Source organism: Strongylocentrotus purpuratus, unplaced genomic scaffold (genome assembly GCF_000002235.5).
Source record: "Strongylocentrotus purpuratus isolate Spur 01 unplaced genomic scaffold, Spur_5.0 spur5_scaffold_4, whole genome shotgun sequence".
Classification (NCBI taxonomy): domain Eukaryota; kingdom Metazoa; phylum Echinodermata; class Echinoidea; order Camarodonta; family Strongylocentrotidae; genus Strongylocentrotus; species Strongylocentrotus purpuratus.
The window spans coordinates 16,452,777-16,470,240 of NW_022145610.1; the positions used below are offsets into that span (position 1 = coordinate 16,452,777).

Sequence of the window (17,464 nt, forward strand, 5' to 3'; positions counted from 1 at the left end):
GCACCCAGACAATGATTTTTTTTGCCGGAATAAAAAAACAAACTCGCAATTGCGTAGCATTAAGAGAACGATGTGGCTTATTTTCGTTACTTATTGGTACGCAGGACAGGTATAGCTCAAGACATGGTCTGGTGACTAGTCAAGGATCCATTTCGATCGTGCGACTCGGCGATAATCATTGCCCATCAATATATCCTTTGTGAAAATAAGGATCACTCAGGGGCGGATCTAGCTTTTTGCTAAGGGGGGGGGGGGGGTTGACCAATAATGACGATGCGGAGCATCGTCCACGAGCCGCGAAGCGGCGAGCCGATTTTTTTTTTGGGTGTTTATTTGAACCCCGTAAGTGATGTTTCCCTGGCATCTATTAACACAATGGAGACCATAAAAAGCAGTGCATGATAACGTCTTTTTAAATCAAGTAACAGTTAAATACACAGTTATATCCAGAGTTATCATGTGTTTGGTTAAGTTACCAGATGAGTTGAATATCTTCTCACAATATTTGCACTTGAAAGGGTTTCTCTCCAGCGTGCGTTCTTTTTTCTTTCTTTTTTTTTTTTTTTCCTTTCCCCCCCCCTTTTTTTTTTGGTTTGTTTTTTGGGCCGCCTAAGGGAGGGGTTTAAACCCCCTAAACCCCCCCCCCCCGTAGATCCGCGCCTGTTTCCCCGCGAAGCGTGGGCGCTGGATGTGTTTTATTTACTCAAATTGTAGTATTACAACACGTCCGTTTTACACCCCCATGTATGGTAATTTACCCTGTATGCCAACTTTTTTGCATGATTCAAACATACCTTCCAGTAAAAAAAAGATGCGAGACTGGATTGCCGCAACTTCTTTGCCCTGTTTGCTTCCATATTGCTTGTCACTACACTCAGACCAGACTGATAAAAAAGTGAGCAACTTGAACAAGTAATCCAGGAAATGAGCAGCCCAGCTCAGCGTGCGTTGCCAGGTTAAATCTTCACAAAATCCCCACCCAAACGACACTTAAAATATCCCCAAAGTTGCCAAATTTTGACAGAAAATCCCCAAATTCGTTTTTCATAAAACTCAATATTATTTTCATTCCCAAATATTTATTTTTCATCCCCAAAGACTTCAACAATCCCCCAATTTTTTTTTTTTTTTTAATGTGGGGATTTTGGGGATGAGAATCGGCAACGCTGGCCTATATAGCTTGTCACTTCGGCGGTGGCCCGTGTCCTCAAAAAAGCTGATGGGGGGGGGGGGGGGCAAGGGACTCTGTGACATTTGTTCGCCCAACCCCCCCCCCCCCTCCCCCCAAAAAGAAATAATAATAATAATAATAATAATAATAATAATAAATGAAATAAATACATAGAAATAGAATAAAATAAAATTACAAGTTTAAAAAAAAAGATAAGATTTTAAAAAATGGTCCCCGGATTTTTTTTTGGGGGGGTTGCAACCCCCCAACCCCCCCCCCCCCCTCTAGATCCGCTTCTGTCACTCTAGACGTGCCATGGTGTATGCCGTGGTGTATGGCGTGGTGTACGGGGGAGGGGAGGGGGGAGGGGGAGGCAATGGGGCACCTGCACAGGGTGGTAGGCCTTGTTGAAGGGGTGCACAAAAAGGAAAAAACGCAAAGAGGCGAATAGCAAAGTGAGAATAAAGAGAAAAAAGGTGTACGGGGGAGGGAGGGGGAGGGAGGGGGCAATGGCCATCTGCCCATGCAGGGTGGTATATGCCTACTTGAAGGGGTGCACAAAAAGGAAAAAACGCAAAGAGGTGAATAGCAAAGGGAGAATAAGAGAAAAAGATAGTCCTATACCCGTCGTCACAAAACTCGATAATTTTCAGTACTCGTACTTGTTTTGCTTCCATTCATTGAAACGTTGATTATAACCTTCCATGACTAGCTGGTATGAATAAACGTATGAATAAAAAGTGGCCAACTTGGGATACTGATTAAACACTGTGTTGTATATATACAAACACTTCAAGGCTCCGACTCGCAGACCTAGATTTACAGTCTTTGTAAACAAGCTCGCTGATCTCACAATCTTATTCTCGTTGTCCAGAAACCTCGCGAGTCTTCTCATTCTATAGCATAGGGGGGTAAGAGGACACTTTTTTTCTTTTTTTGGGGTCCCCCAAAAAATCGCAACGACTCAGCCGGCCGCTGAATAAGCGGGGGGGGGGGGGGGGGGGGGTGGGGGGTAAGAGGACACTTTTTTTCTTTTTTGGTCTCGAAATTTGAAAATTTGACATTTTGGGTATTGTCACCTTTTTAAGGTCAGCCATTGGTATATATTTAAAAAAAAAATAATAATAATAAAAAATACAAACAAATACAAAGAGGGGGGTTAACCCTCAACTCCCCCCCCCCCCACCTGCGTACGCGCCTGTGTAGTCATGCTATCGAGCTTTGCTTACTTTGTCAACCCTCCTGTTCGATGTTTTTGATTAGTTACAGCTAGCCTACCTTATTCTTCATATATTCTTTTGTCATGTATAAAATTTGCATTGTTTTGATTGTTATATCTGTATTTGTAAAAGTGCAAAAGAAAAAGAAAATCAAACAGAAATAAATAAATGAAATAAAATAAAATCAATACCTCTTGATATCTCACCAGGGTATTTCTTGCTAAATTCTCTTTTCCACTCTCATCTCTACCTCATGACCATCTCATTCATTTTCTTCTGTTTCTCATCATTTCTTTCTCTCTCCTACGATATTTTCACTATCCTCTCTCTCTCACATATTTTCACTATCCTCTCTCTCTCTCTCTCTCTCTCTCACATATTTTCACTATCCTCTCTCTCTCTCTCTCTCTCTCTCACATATTTTCTTCATAATCGTTACCTCTGCTCCCCCTCCCTCTGTCTCACATACACACCAACACACAATGCCTCTTTCTCTCTCTCTCTCTCTCTCTCTCTCTCTATAAGTATACATATCTCCATTTATTTCTCTATCTCTCTACTTTGAAGCCCGTCTGCACTAGTTTGGCCAGAAGGGATTAGACCTTCCTGCAAGTGGTAAGGCATTAATCCCCATTACCAAGTCCCTCGGAGAGGACCTCAAGCCGCTGGTCCCCTGGTTGTTTATTTACACACATATACATGCTTTCATTCTTCGCAGTCAGGAAAAACAAGCATCTTTTTTTTTTTAAATGAACATAGCTCCACAAAAGTGCTCGGCTCTGTGTAGCATTAATGACAGTAATTTTAATGCGATTTTGTACAGGAAATGTTTGACTATAGCTTTGATACACTCAGTATAGGGTAAATATTGTATGTTTAATACAGAGAAATTGAAATACAGTCTATTGTAGGGTGTGACATACATATATTACTCTTCAACTCAATGCTCAAAATTTCATTAATAAAAAAAGGTGTATTGTTATACTTCACAAAATAAGTACACTTTATCATCGTAATGAATTTATGATTGGAATAGTAAATCACGGTACATCACAGAAAAAACTTTGCAAGTATAAACGGAAGAGGGGGGAGGGGATAACTCTACATGTATCATGGACAAGAATAATATTTTTGGGTCAATTTTGGAGCAGAACTCTCATGTACAACACGCATAAAAGAGTAAATATGTATTTGTTTCTAGCTAGCTAGCTGCAACACTGAATATGAAAACGGAGCAAAAAAAATATATGTTTATACCTTGAGAAGACTTAAGTTATCTTTGTTCACTTTTATCAACGTGGAGTAAATACTGTATTATTTGGCAGTAGAATGCACTACTGAAGTTTGCTGAACTGACTTGATTATGACCAACATTGTGAAATATATTTGTAAGTAAGGAAGTTCTATTTATGTTTGAACTCTATCTCCCATAGTAAACAAACAAGAAGAATATAGTTTTGTGTGTACTGATATTTATTTTTGGAAATGGTTTTATAATCGTCGGAGACTTTGACTCACATTAAAACTATTTAGAGTTGTCTTGGTATTGTGTGTGACCTTCGGTGAGACAGATTACAGTTTTAGTAGGAAAACAAGCTTTCAACATTTTAAAACAAATGAATGATATGTTCAAGTTATTTAGAATACTACTATGATATTGTGCATTGATATCACCAATTATCATTCACATGCCTTGGCAAAATATTAAGTCATCTCAAAGAGAAAGACAGATATGATTAAGAACAAAAAAGGAGGGAGGGAGAGAGAAGAAGAAAGAAGAAGATATAAGTGAGGTGGCAGATTAGCCCTGTGCTAAACAAGTTATCCAATAAAGTATACAACTACAGATAGAGAGAGAGAGAGATAAAGAGGAAGAGAGAGATAGAGATGACACTTAATTTTAAGTGTTTTTCCTCAAACATTATAACTTCTACATGTACTTTAGAAAAAATCAACCTCCGGCAATTCAATAGCCTTATATGTCACCTATTGAACTGTGAGAAAATGACAACATATTATGTAATCTGAATATACGGTTCCTACGGGGCATACAATAGGGTATTGAAATTGCCCTCGAGTTGATTTTTGAAAAATAGTTGCGATTGTGTTCTAGCTCTCCCCACCCCCCCCCCCCCCCCCCCCTTCAAGCGATGATTTTATGCCATAGTAGACATTTTCACATATCTCCTGATTCTACATAGACTTTCCAATGATGATTATTACAACCGAGCTTTCATGGCCAACATCACATTGCCTTTCTTCCAACATACAGCTGCCTTATTTCCACTTTAATTTTATCCTGTCAACACAGCCTCATGTATTATCTCTGGACTGGGGGGAGGGGGGAGGGACAACAAAAAATACAACTTATCGATCAATAAACGTCCATTGCTGAAACCGAATGAATTTTTTTAGTATGAAGAATTTATTTGTAGATTTGATGGTCCGAATACAATGAATTGCATAAAATACTAATGGGTTAGTGAGGGCTGGAGGAGGAAATTATTCCAGTATGAATGGGGTAAACAAATGTGCAGACTCCTATGTACTTAGATCAGCATCTAATTTGACTCATTCATTTCAATTTGAAAATGTGTAACAATATATATATAACTACATACCATGAAAGAAATATGACAACAAATAATACAAAAAAAACATATGAGTAGAGTGTAGACTTCTAGAAACTACCTTCACAATCTATAAACAAAAAAGAAAACATTAATGAATGGATCCAAACAATAAAGAAGGATACTTTCTGGTAATAGTACATTTGAAAAGGTGTACATGTGCATATAACATATGATTTTCCCGGAACTATACAAATATTCAATCTTTGCATCAAGTAAACATCGGCTTTTTCCATATAGACCTTTAGATGAGAGTTGTTATACGATTTAATGATTTTTAGAAAATAAAGATATACACAGTAGATGGTGTGACATTTGAAGAAATAATAACTAATTGCATTTGTGGTTTTTAATCCTAACTTCACTAAGCCCTTTACACAGTAATTACCCTGGTCACTTGATTTCAAGCCAGCACACATTGTGTGCACCATCTCCACCCCTCCAAGGATTATTCTCATCTACAGTGCACCATTCCAATTCGCATGGCAAAAATAGATTAAACGCCTTGCCAAACATACACAAGTCCCTCTACTGGGATTGGAACCTGGCCCGGTTAATCCATATTCCAGCTGAGAGCCAGAACAATATTAACTCTGTGTGTAAACACATATATATTAAAGCTAATGCCCTTCTATCTCTCACAGGCCTATTCCACCAAATAGCTCCCTCATGATATATTTGATGTTTAAAAAAAAAACGTTAAAAAAACCTAGTGCAGCAGCTAATACATCTATACAGATTAGGGTATACAAGATTTTCTCTACCTTTTACTGCCCAAATATGTTACAGTTATAGAAACAAGTCTTATTGCAACCACTCACTCTCTCTCTCTCTCTTCCAACTTGTTATTAATGTTCCAAATATATAAACAATCTGCTATGTACAAGTATCTTATCTTGGTTGAAATAACTACTTGACTATTACATATTCTCCAGGTCGAGGCTTCACCGGATACCATTATGTGCCAAGCAGGAGGATGCGAATGGAAGCACAACAAGTCAATAGGCCTGTCCTCATCAGCTCGAGATATCCAGTTAATTTGCACCTTCACCAGCCCGAAGACTTGCACTATGCATGTACGCTGAGCAAAATATCTCGAGCTAATATCTTGAGCTTGAGTTTCAAGTTTCGAGGTCAAGTCTCGAGCTGATGAAGACTGATTTGTAACTTCAAGATTATTTCCCAAATCAGAAATATCAGGCTATTTGGCAATCTTGAGCTGATGAAGGCAGACCTATAGTATATTTTGAAAATTAGTCATCCTTTGCTATATCCACACAACACATTTTAGTCAGTACATTGTCTAAACTGCTCAATGTGAAAGATTAAGCTTCTCAAATTATTGTTATCACTGCAAATTTTTCAAAGTGATTATTTTGGCCATTTGTGTGCTCTTCTGCTAGGCACACAACAGTATCACGTTTACAAAAGCAACTTATAAATATGCTTATACATAGATAGACCATATAAACACAAACCTTTTGAAATTCACACATTGATTTAGATGCACAGTAATGCATTTGACAAGACTGTAAATTTTACTATATAAACATTACATTTTTTAGCATTGATAGAATAGTACAAGAGGAAAAATTATTTTTAAATCATTTTTTTTTTCTGTAATCTGTAAAGCTATCTTATTTTGTGCTCTTTTCAGTTGAATATGATACAGCAACTAAGTAAAAGAAAGTAATATGGAAATAAGCACAACAATCTCAAGCACATTCTCCATATTGTGTATGTGTTATTTTTCATTGTCATCATTAGCTTGGTTACATGAAAACAAAACAAAAAAATAAACAAGTCATGAAGCAGGACTCATCGCGAACAGGTGCAAGGTCATATGAACCTCAGGATTTTAGAATGACCCAAAGTATTTGACACTTAGTTACTACAGTTGAGAGATCAGCAATACTTGTATTCTTCAAATCACAACCTCACAGAAGAATGTGTAAGGAGACCGGCACAGGGTACGAGCAAAAGCAAAATAAAAAAAAACATTGATATCATTTGATGAAATCTTTGACAAACTACACATGTGGTTCATCAAATTAAAAAAAATTATCCAGTGACTATAGTGGGAACCTGATAGGAGAGACGATTCCACGTAGGCACCTTCCTTATACAAAATGTTATTTGCTTAATTTAAGGTTTTGTTGCAATGAAGACGGTTTGTCCCTTTTGCAGACCTAAAAACCTGAAGTTCCATGAATCCAGGGACCAGTTTCACAAAGCCTTTTTTCAATGACAAGTTACAAAAATCAGTGACAAATCAGCTGATAACCTATCAGAAGCAAGGATTCAGTAGCTTATAACAAAAACTGTCATTTTTCACTGATTACAAGTTTAGTGAAACACCCCCTAGGGTGTATACTGAAGAAGTAAATTTGTAGGAACGTTCCACCAAAAGAAAAAACTATTTTTAGTGATTAAAAACTAATTCCATCTTTATATCTCTTGATTTGAGACTGGCTCCCTCCGTAGCAAAATGAAGAAGAAAAAAAAACGCTCAATTTTCATTTCTGACAAAGAATTTTCAGAATCTATGACTGTACAATTTCACACACAATATCTGAAGGATATATTCAAAACACTTGCCGAGTTTCATGGAATTTGCACAAGTCTGCAAAAGGTACTTAGTGAGTGATTCAATATTCAATATTCAACATTCATCTAAGAACACTAAACACACACTGCCTCGTGAATGCAGGAAGGGCAGCCAACACAGTTTATTGTATAAATAAGAGTTGTAAATTGGTCTCGCAAAAAACAAAATGAAGCAATGATATGTATATACAGTCAAACCTGCTTTAGTGACCACCTGTCTACAAAGACCACATTTTTTTGGCTCCCTTGAAAATGGTTTCTCATTGAAACATGTACTAAAAGAACCTGTCTTCAAAGACCACTTTTTGTGTTCCTCTTGAGCGGTCGCTATAGACAGGTTTGACTGTATATCATCTGCTGAGGGCCAGTAGGTCATTTCTTCACATCCTTTACACAGAGTTAACGCCCTTGTGGGTCTCAGCAAACAATTGGTTAGCCCTAAGAGAAGGAGGCATCATCTTAGCTCCATAAATCATCGCCTCATTAGCCCCTTGATTTTATAATTAGAGTTATACCTAGAGACAAAGAAGGTCTTGGGGTCCAGTCAGTTCGTAGGCCAAGACGGAGAGCTGACCACACAGCTAGACCAACTTACAACTCAATTAAAATCTGTTCCAACGTGGTGTGAAAAACAAGAATTTAAGTCTTGCTCTGCTATAAAAGACGTTCTACTTTTGGTTAAAATGTCCTTGCATCACCAATGCATTTTCAGATGCTAAGAGGTCCCTTGGATTGATTTTGACGCTGCTATGGAGCCCATGATACTTATTTTCGATGGCATAAAAGTTGCAGGTGAACTCATGGAAAAATGCTTTAATAAGTATTCACCTAATGAGAACTCTCTTAGATTATCTATTATAGGACATCTTAATTTGGAAACAGACATGAACAAAGTTATTTGATCGGTACAGTCTAAGACATTATCTCAAAATGTTTATACGGAAGCAAATTTGTTCATAAAAATACCCATATCTGAATAAAAAACTATTGATATTTCTCTTGATCTGTGAAAGTTATTGATACATCTCTTGATCTGTTAATGCTAGCTGTCTGAAGGAAGTGTATCGGAAGTCTCATCTCATTTTAAAAATAGCAAAACAAATAATTTTTTCTCTTTTCTTGCATATTGACTCAAAGAGTCTGATCAATTCATTGGTTCCTAATAACAATCCTATACCCACTAGTACAAATCTAAATATTAACATGTTTTCCCTCATGAATATTCCAACATACAACTTTCTCATGTAATTTCCTTTAATAACATGCATGCATAATGACATTCTCTCCGCCAAAATAGTTATGCTTGCCTTAATCAAACTTCATGGAAATTCATGGAAATATCTGACTTCACTTCTTGGAAAAATGTGTATTTCAGGGTAACACAAAATATGCAATACCATACAAAACAGAAGATATTGAATGATCTTTGTCATGTAGAATCATCAGAAAGGTGTGAGTTTACATTTCATTAAGGGGCAAACCATTGTACACCAAACAATTGGTATTCCCCCTCCATGCAGTGTTTACTCACAACATTCCGACATGCCTGATACAATGTACTGGTAGGTGATGTAAGATTGGCCAAGGTTAAAAAACAACCCAACCATAAAACTGACATTAAAAAAATATATTTTGGTCTCTTTTGCCACACATGTGACATTTTTTTCACAATCTTGAGAAAAAATTGGAATGTCTTTATAATTTCTTAAAGAGAAGGTTGAGGTCTGGAAGAGGTGAAAGATAAGGTGTATTTTTTTTTAATTCTCTTAAGTTTGGAAAGTATTATAGAAAAATATTCCCTCAAAAGGATGGCTCTTCAAATGCCTTCACATTCGAAAATATGACAACTTTCATGCCACATTTTTGTGTAGTCCCATGTACACGTTTCTGTGTACAGTGCATGTGGCACTTTAATAGCAAGACTGGGCCAATTTTTTATCACTTTGATGATTCCAAAACCTCACAGTATACACCAATAATCAATCACTTCCATACAGTTTTTTTCACATTGCAATTGCATGACCAGAACTCAACATTCTCTTTAAAAATGTCATTGACAAAGTGTGAGTTTTCTTGTTTTCCACTCATCAGCAAATATCAATGGCTCGTCCTTTCACTTATTTGCACGTATAAGATGTTAACATGGATGCATCAGTACTCTTTGTTCGACTAGTTTCAGTAAGAGGACAAAGTCCTCAATTGTTAATTTCATGATGATTGAATATTTAGTTAAGATTACCTTCATCTTTATTTAAATACAAGGCTCTGTTCTTACATCGGTTGGGAATTCCTATGTGAAACCAAATAAAGTAGTCTACTCAGTTCTGTTTACACGTATCATTTTTATCATTACCTGAATTATGCATATTGACCAACTATAACCCCCATCCATCGGTATAAAGAATATACATGTAGCATGTGTATTATATCATTGTGACATATCAAATTGTGCAACATATCCAAATGAATTAAGACTATAATATACGCATGTATTATTTTGGTCTCAATATTAAAGAGGATGATATAAAAGCTGTGAGTTTAATTAACATGAAGTTTGACTACTCAGACAGCACACAAGCTTGGGAAAGCAAGCATAAACTACGAGATACAGCTACCCACGTTCACTTTGACATCTAAACAGAAGTATTATATCAAAAATATGTAATTGATGTCATATTCCACGATGAGAAAGTCTTACTGGGGGTGTTTCACAAAACTTGTCATCAGTGACAAATGACAGTTTTTGTTATAAGCTACTGAAATCCTTGCTTCTGATTGGATATCAGCAGATTTGTCACAGATCTTTGTCATTGTCATTGAAAAAAGACTTTGTGAAACAGGCCCCTAATAACATTTTGTTCTTCTTTAGAAGGGAGTACAAAAAAACTACATAGTATAGAATAGCAAATATTTTGATATCACTGCTCTTGATCCCTGTACAAATTTAAGTAAATGATAGAACAAATTATGGCGATACATAATAACAAACATTTGATGGTTCTAAATGAATAATTAAAAATAAAAGATAATTTTGTTTAAAGTCTCAATTTCCCCAGAAGCATTGTGTTTAATTACCTGTTGTTTATAGCATACAACCAAACTATATGCAACCTCTTTTCACATTATCATTCAACCCATGTAAAGAGAAGTTGATTTTCAATGGCGGATACTTCACTACATTGTGATACGTCTGGACTATAACACAGAGATGTAGTTTAGAAAATTAGAATTGAATAAACAATGCAAAAAAAAGATATATAGAAGATTGCCCCTCCCTTTCTTTTTTTTTGATTGGGGGTGGGGGGGGGGACAAATACATACATAGGGATAACATGTTGATATGAATCTACTCTGATCAGTTTATATCATATCTTGTGGGTCCAGCACATATACCGAAGCCACTTTAATATCGGCAACATTTCTCATCAGTCGATGAGGAGGAGTCTGGGTTAGTTAGTTACACTCGCTTGTCTTCACCACTTTATCTCACAAATATATAAGTCTAATATTCACACTAGTTTTTTTCATTTATCACACATGTATGTATAGAAGGATAAAGGCTCTGTGAAACAGTACATACAATAATCATAACGCAAGTCGCGATTCCATCTGGGATGTTATCGTGGTGAAAGTCTCGTGTTGCATCAGGACGGCACGTCGATTTCTTCAACATACGTCGAAGGGAAATAGCCAACCTGTAGGAGTAAAACAATGGGAAAAAGGAACGGAAAAATAAGGAGATCACATTGTCATGTTCAAAATCTGAGCCTAAAACTTATAAACAGTTGAGATTGATTCAAATTAAGTGCAACTTAAAAAGCAACTCTGTTTTGAAAAGGTATAGGATTTCTAAGTTTGTGATTGTAGGACTTGCAATCAATCAGGATCAGTTACAACTCTTGGTACTTGTGCTATATATGGCAGTATAAGAATTTTATTGATGATGGAATCTACAATGTATTTCATAAACCTGCAGCCTTTTCCCCCCTTCAAATGAGCTCCCGTGAATCTGATAACCCTGCCCCTAACCCAAAACCTATATGTAGATCGCCAATTGCAATCCTACCCTATATCTCTAAAGGAATAAACGGTACGATTATCCTGGGGAGTGTTTGACAAAGATCTTAAGTCAAACTTAACTCTAAGTTGGACATAAACATTTGGAGAGCCATTTGTAGCCTTAAAATATATTATGTCTAAAAGCAAAAATTGAAGTAATTTAGACTTTTCATAAATTTCACATCAAGAACATGAAATCTCCTTGATAATAGAAAATATGAATGATTTAAATCAACATTTTATGCTTTTTAAAGTGGCTCGGTAACATTGCCTCACATTGTGAAACAAAGCCCTAGATATAGCTCATGCTGCAATGATAATTATAAACCTTTTAGTCAGTCAGGAACCCCATGACTTTTACAAGCCAATCACCTGTCTGATTATCAAAATATTCATGATTGGAAATCGAAATCAAATTTTGCGTTTTCCTAATGGTTTTTATAACACTACAGTCTATTGGGGAAAATGGTAAAATCGGTCACTCAAAGATGTTTACTTTTTGAGGCACTTCATGATCATTTTGAAGTGCAATTTTTTTAGGGCTTCAATATTACACCATATCAAAGACACTGGATACCACGTAAGGCAATGCATCTCAGATTTAACATTGTTAAACGATGCTTTTAAGTTTGACTTAGGATCTTTGTGAAACCCCCCCCCCCCCCCCAGATGCTGTCTTACCCTGTCGCCTATGCATCCTTTCCACCACCCTCTATGTCCTCCTGCCTTGCTGATGATGGCCACCATCTCGTTCTCCCTCAACGTCAGCTCTCTCGTATCCCTCGCACTGAAGTCATACATGGCCTTGGCCTGCCCGGTCACGTTGTAACGTTTGTTCCTCCCACCTGCATTATCAAAATGAAGCAAAGTTATTTCATCATTATTGGTTATTTTATTGTTACTGTCCAGTGTAACAGTTGTTCTTCACACCTGCATCATTGAAATCAAGCAAAGTTTGATTTGATTTGATTTATTTGATTTGATTTGATTTATATATTTCTGTTTGATTTTCTTTTTGTTTTGCAGTTTTACAAATATACAACAAACAAATCATTGCCAATTTTACACATGACAAAAGAGTATATAGAATACAGTAAGGCTGGCTGTAACTAATCAAAACATCAAACAGAAGAGTTGACAAAGTAAGCAAAGCTTGATAGCATGAGTACCCTCAAAGGAAGAACAAATATTGGTAAAAGGGTAAAAGGGGAAAAAGAGAAAAAAGAGAGCGCGAGAGAGAAAAAAAAAGAAAAAAAGAAAGAAGGGGTGTACATAAAGATTCACAGATGTATGTTATTTCATCATTATTAGTATTATTAGTAACACTGGAACAGATGGTTGTTGATGGTAGTTCCCCAAATGTGTGAGATATCATATGTTGGCATCTACATGTATTTAAAATGCATATTCCAACAAAATCATAATGATTGCTCTACACAGAGTTGGTAACAAAACTAACAGTAGTGAATTCCTAGAGGCTTCAACATTTTACCATCAGTGGTATGTGTAGCATAAAGAAAGTGAGAGTCAAGAGTGCAGCATTGGTGAAAGTTCTTATCCACAAAAAAATAACACTTCCCAACAGAATGAATAGTTTGTGATGTAGCTGAAGACACACAATCAATCTACTATTTAACCAAGGAGAGATCTATTTGGCAAAAGCAGCAAAGATACACATGTAAATATGGTCATTGTTTATTCTGCTAAAACATACTTTCAATCATGAATGAATATCTTCAAAAAATTAAACACAGGATTTCATAAATCAGCATGCTATGAAATCACACACTCCTTACCATGACTCAATTTGCTTCTACAATAAAAAATAAAAAAATCTGGATTCTATACTTAATCCATATGTTCGGGCCCACTTATCGTGCTATCCTTTTAACAAACTGAATATTATATTCATCAACAGAAGTGGAACCTGTGGTCATTGTGCAATTACATAGAAAGATGATTTCCAAATTGGATTTTCTCGTACACATTGTATTCAAATCTCCCAAAAAAATTGCAACCGATTGTTTCTTTTGAAATAATGATAATAGTCATTTTATTTACCCAGGAAAACCTTATTAGGATCAATGCCAGGTTCCTATTTACACCTGGGTGGAGAGTGGTAAATGTGGGTTAATGTCTTGCCAAAGGATGTTAGAGTAAGACAGGGATTTTGAACCCTTAACCCTTGGGTTGAGAGTCAAGCGATAAACCACTACCCCATTACACCTCCACTTTTCATAAGTGCTAATTTGTCACTTTCATATTTCAAAACTAAGAAACGCAAAGAATAAGCTTCGTGTATAAGCCCGTTCATAGTTGCAGTCTGAGCACGAGCAAAATAATAAAATAACAATGGTAACATAACACAGCAATATTATAACAAATTTAGAAAAAAGATGTTGATAATTAATTATCAAAATACTTAAGGCAATGTTGTTAAATATTCAAGGAAAAATTCAATGAGCAAATGTCCTCAAATATTTAGCTTATTGCACAAAAATATCACTTTAGACAAACAATTTTAGTTGAGTATGAGAGGGAATAATTACACAGACGTAGCACATAAATGTGCAGAACCATCAACTATGGGTTAAATTATTCAACCTGTTACTCGGGAATACCACTTAGTGTTAGCTAATTAATTGAAAAGAGACCCAGCCAAATATAATATATGAAGCCTAAGGCTGTAATGGATAGGTAACAGAGCCTAAAGTCAGGCAATAGATTGGATTATATCAATCCTGTTCTTTCCTTCAAAGAAGATCTATAGAGAGATTCTAAAAGGGATAACTGCATTTAAAGATAAAGTTGAGTTCTGGGAAGAGATGAAAAATAATTTGTGAGCGTTATCATTCTTATTATGCAAGTGTGGAAGAACATCAGATAAGACATGTTCCCTGAAAAGCATGGCTCTTCAAATGCCTTCATATTCTAAATATGTCATGTACACTGTAACATCGTAAAAATCCAGGGTAGGATTTTTACGCCACGTGTTCGTGTAGTCCCATATACATCTTTCTGTGTACAGTGTTTGTAACTTTACCAAGACTTGGCCAAATTTCTTATCATTTTGATGATTCCAGAACCTTGCAATACACACAAATTCTTATATGCTAGATGATCAACCTTTTCTGGTCGATTCCACACCGTTTCTTTCACAATGCAACCACATGACCAGAACTCAACTACATCTTTAATATTGTTCACAAGTCAGTAATCTTAGCACTTATCCATCTCTGAGTAATAATTAGAACCATGTTCCCACCTACAACCTATGTGTTTTGGTTAAGGAGAAAAAGCGATTTAGAGCAAATCATGTATGAAAATTAAGCCATTTTTAAATTGAAATGAAATGCAAATAAATATGAGATTTTAAGAGGACGTTTTCCTATGAAAGTGTTCATGTTCTCACTTTTTCTAAATAGAGATTATGATTAATGAACGAATAGCAGTAAGAGTTTTGTTTAGAATAGCTTTACTGTACATGTATAGATAAATTTTTTGAAAATTTGCTGACACAGTGACTCATTATCATGGTTGCTTCTTTGTGCATGTTCATTAATACGTTTACTGAAATGACTTCATAAATGACTTCACAATTAACTATTTTTACAAGAAATATTCTTTTCTTTATTTATCTAGGCATCAATTATATTGCATTCTGATAAAATGTTACTTTTTTGTCGATGTGATGACCATGACTACATCAGGAGTTAGTGCAAGGAGCAGTACTATACTCAAGCATTTCTTAGTAAAGCATTCAGTCTACCAATCTGACTACACACTCTCCCGAAACCAAATAATAATTAAAGTGAAATTTTCTAAAATTGAGCGTATATGAAGTAAAAAATTATAATTAAGCCATAAGCCATATATTGTGGCTCAAGATTAGAAAATAAAAGATTTCACGGCATACCTGTAAGTATCGCTTGAGAGTTGGAACCAGCTCCTTTTTCAAAAATAACGTTTTTAAAAGGAAACGTTCAGGTTTTGGAACGATCTTACACTTTATAATGAACGATTTTGACAAAACTGTCTGATACCACATACATGTAGGCCTACTGTCTGGTGATGTCATAAGAAAATGAAAATAATAAAATGTTACTTAATCCTATAATGAAACGTTTATACAGTCAAACCTGTCTATAGCAGAGATGCCAACCTTCTTCAACAAAAAAAAGTATTCTTAAGAGCAAAAAACAGTATTTTTGGAAAAAAACAGTATTTTAGAAAAAATCTCTCAACTTAACATATCGCCCAATCGAGGAGCTTAAAAACCAAGCAGTACCACGTATACGTACCCGGATCGGAGCGCGACATGCATACATTACATGTGGGTTGTTCGCAATGTGCGCAGTTTGGGGCCCGTATCACCTTCCTGCGTGCATCGTTTTAAGATGTAGGTGCATAATACACTTACGACACAAAGCCCATGATCAGAAATTAAGAAAAACATTACTAAAAAAAAAAAAAATTAAAATTTAAAAAAAAAAAAATTTTTTTTAAAAAAAACGTAACAAAACATACAAAAAACGTACTGCCGTATTCATAGCGAAAAAACGGAACAAATATGGCAAAAACGGAACAGTTGGCATCTCTGCTATAGCGACCAACCCAGGGAAACACAACAAGTGGTCTTTGTAGACAGGTTCCTTCAGTACATGTTTCAATGAGAAAGCATTTTCAAGGGAAACAAAGAATGCGGTCTTTGTAGAAAGGTGGTCACTAAAGCAGGTTTAACTGTATTACTAAATCCTATAATGAAATGTTGTTATTATAAACAATAGCATGGGAGACAAACATACAACTAGGCTTCATATAGGTTCAGTTTATTCCTAAAAAGTGAGTGTACATGTTAGGGCTGTGCACAACAGTGTAATGAGGTACCCGATTACACTCCCAGGCTCACAAGCGAATACTCAAATATTCAGACGCCATGTTTTTTTATAATTTCTTTGAATTTTTTTGATTTTTTTTTAAATTTTTAAATTTTTTGATTTTGTTTTTGATTTTTTGATTTTTTCATTTTTTTTCATTTTTTTCTTTTTTTGCCACTACCATACACTGGGCAGTTTCCCAGGTCCCTCGCTGAAAACGCATGCAATTTTACCTTGAGTTGCAGTTGAAGGCGCCGATTTAATGAGAATAATAACAGTAAACAATGCTGTTTTAAAAACCAAAGATGGCAGAATAATCCATTTTCCTCCAAGTCCAAACAGAAATCTGGACATTTGGTCCCAGTTTCTGAAAGGTGAGTTTGACAGTGTGGCCACCGCTCTCCCTGGCACGGGTAAGCGTGGGCCTGGACATTTTTTTTTAAATTTTTTTTGCGGCCGAATATTCGGGTACGAGAAATCGTACCCGAGTAGTTGTCAACCGTGCGGGTACTCGAGCATTCGACTACCCGTCGCAGCCTTAGTACATGTACATGTATATGAAGTAAGATGTGATAAGTAAGCCGTATGTTGTGCACAAGATTAGAAAATAGATTCCACAGCATACCTAAAGAAGTTGGAGGTTCGGCTTCAGGGTTGGGACCAGCTCCTTTCACAAATAATGGTTTATAAGGTAAACATTACAGTCTCATAACGGTATTACACTGAGTTACAGTAATTTTATTGCTAAATCAACCTTAGCATGGGAAACAAGACTAAGATCAACTTTCAGTTTAACTTAACTATGGCAGGCTGTTCATGTCACTGTTTGCTCTCACCATTTACTGGCATTGGTCTCTCAAGGGACGTCACAAATCTACATCTGGGGGGGGGGGGGGGACT

General features: G+C 36.1%; 1 protein-coding gene across 5 annotated transcripts in view; it reads right to left on the reverse strand.

The window, feature by feature from the left end:
- Positions 1-11,146: 11,146 nt before the first annotated feature.
- The window catches only part of LOC582411 (guanine nucleotide exchange factor VAV2), a 66,188-nt gene continuing 59,870 nt past the window's right edge, over positions 11,147-17,464 (reverse strand). For 2 of the 5 annotated variants that reach the window (XM_030997427.1, XM_030997428.1), the window contains 4 exons: positions 17,190-17,231; positions 15,604-15,636; positions 12,369-12,532; positions 11,147-11,323 (listed from right to left, as the gene is read on the reverse strand). In XM_030997427.1, coding sequence (XP_030853287.1) covers positions 11,273-11,323; positions 12,369-12,532; positions 15,604-15,636; positions 17,190-17,231 — 290 coding nt within the window. In that variant the 3' untranslated portion in view covers positions 11,147-11,272. The remainder of the gene's footprint in view (positions 11,324-12,368; positions 12,533-15,603; positions 15,637-17,189; positions 17,232-17,464) is intronic. The other 3 variants (XM_030997430.1, XM_030997429.1, XM_030997431.1) reach the window with 3 other exon arrangements.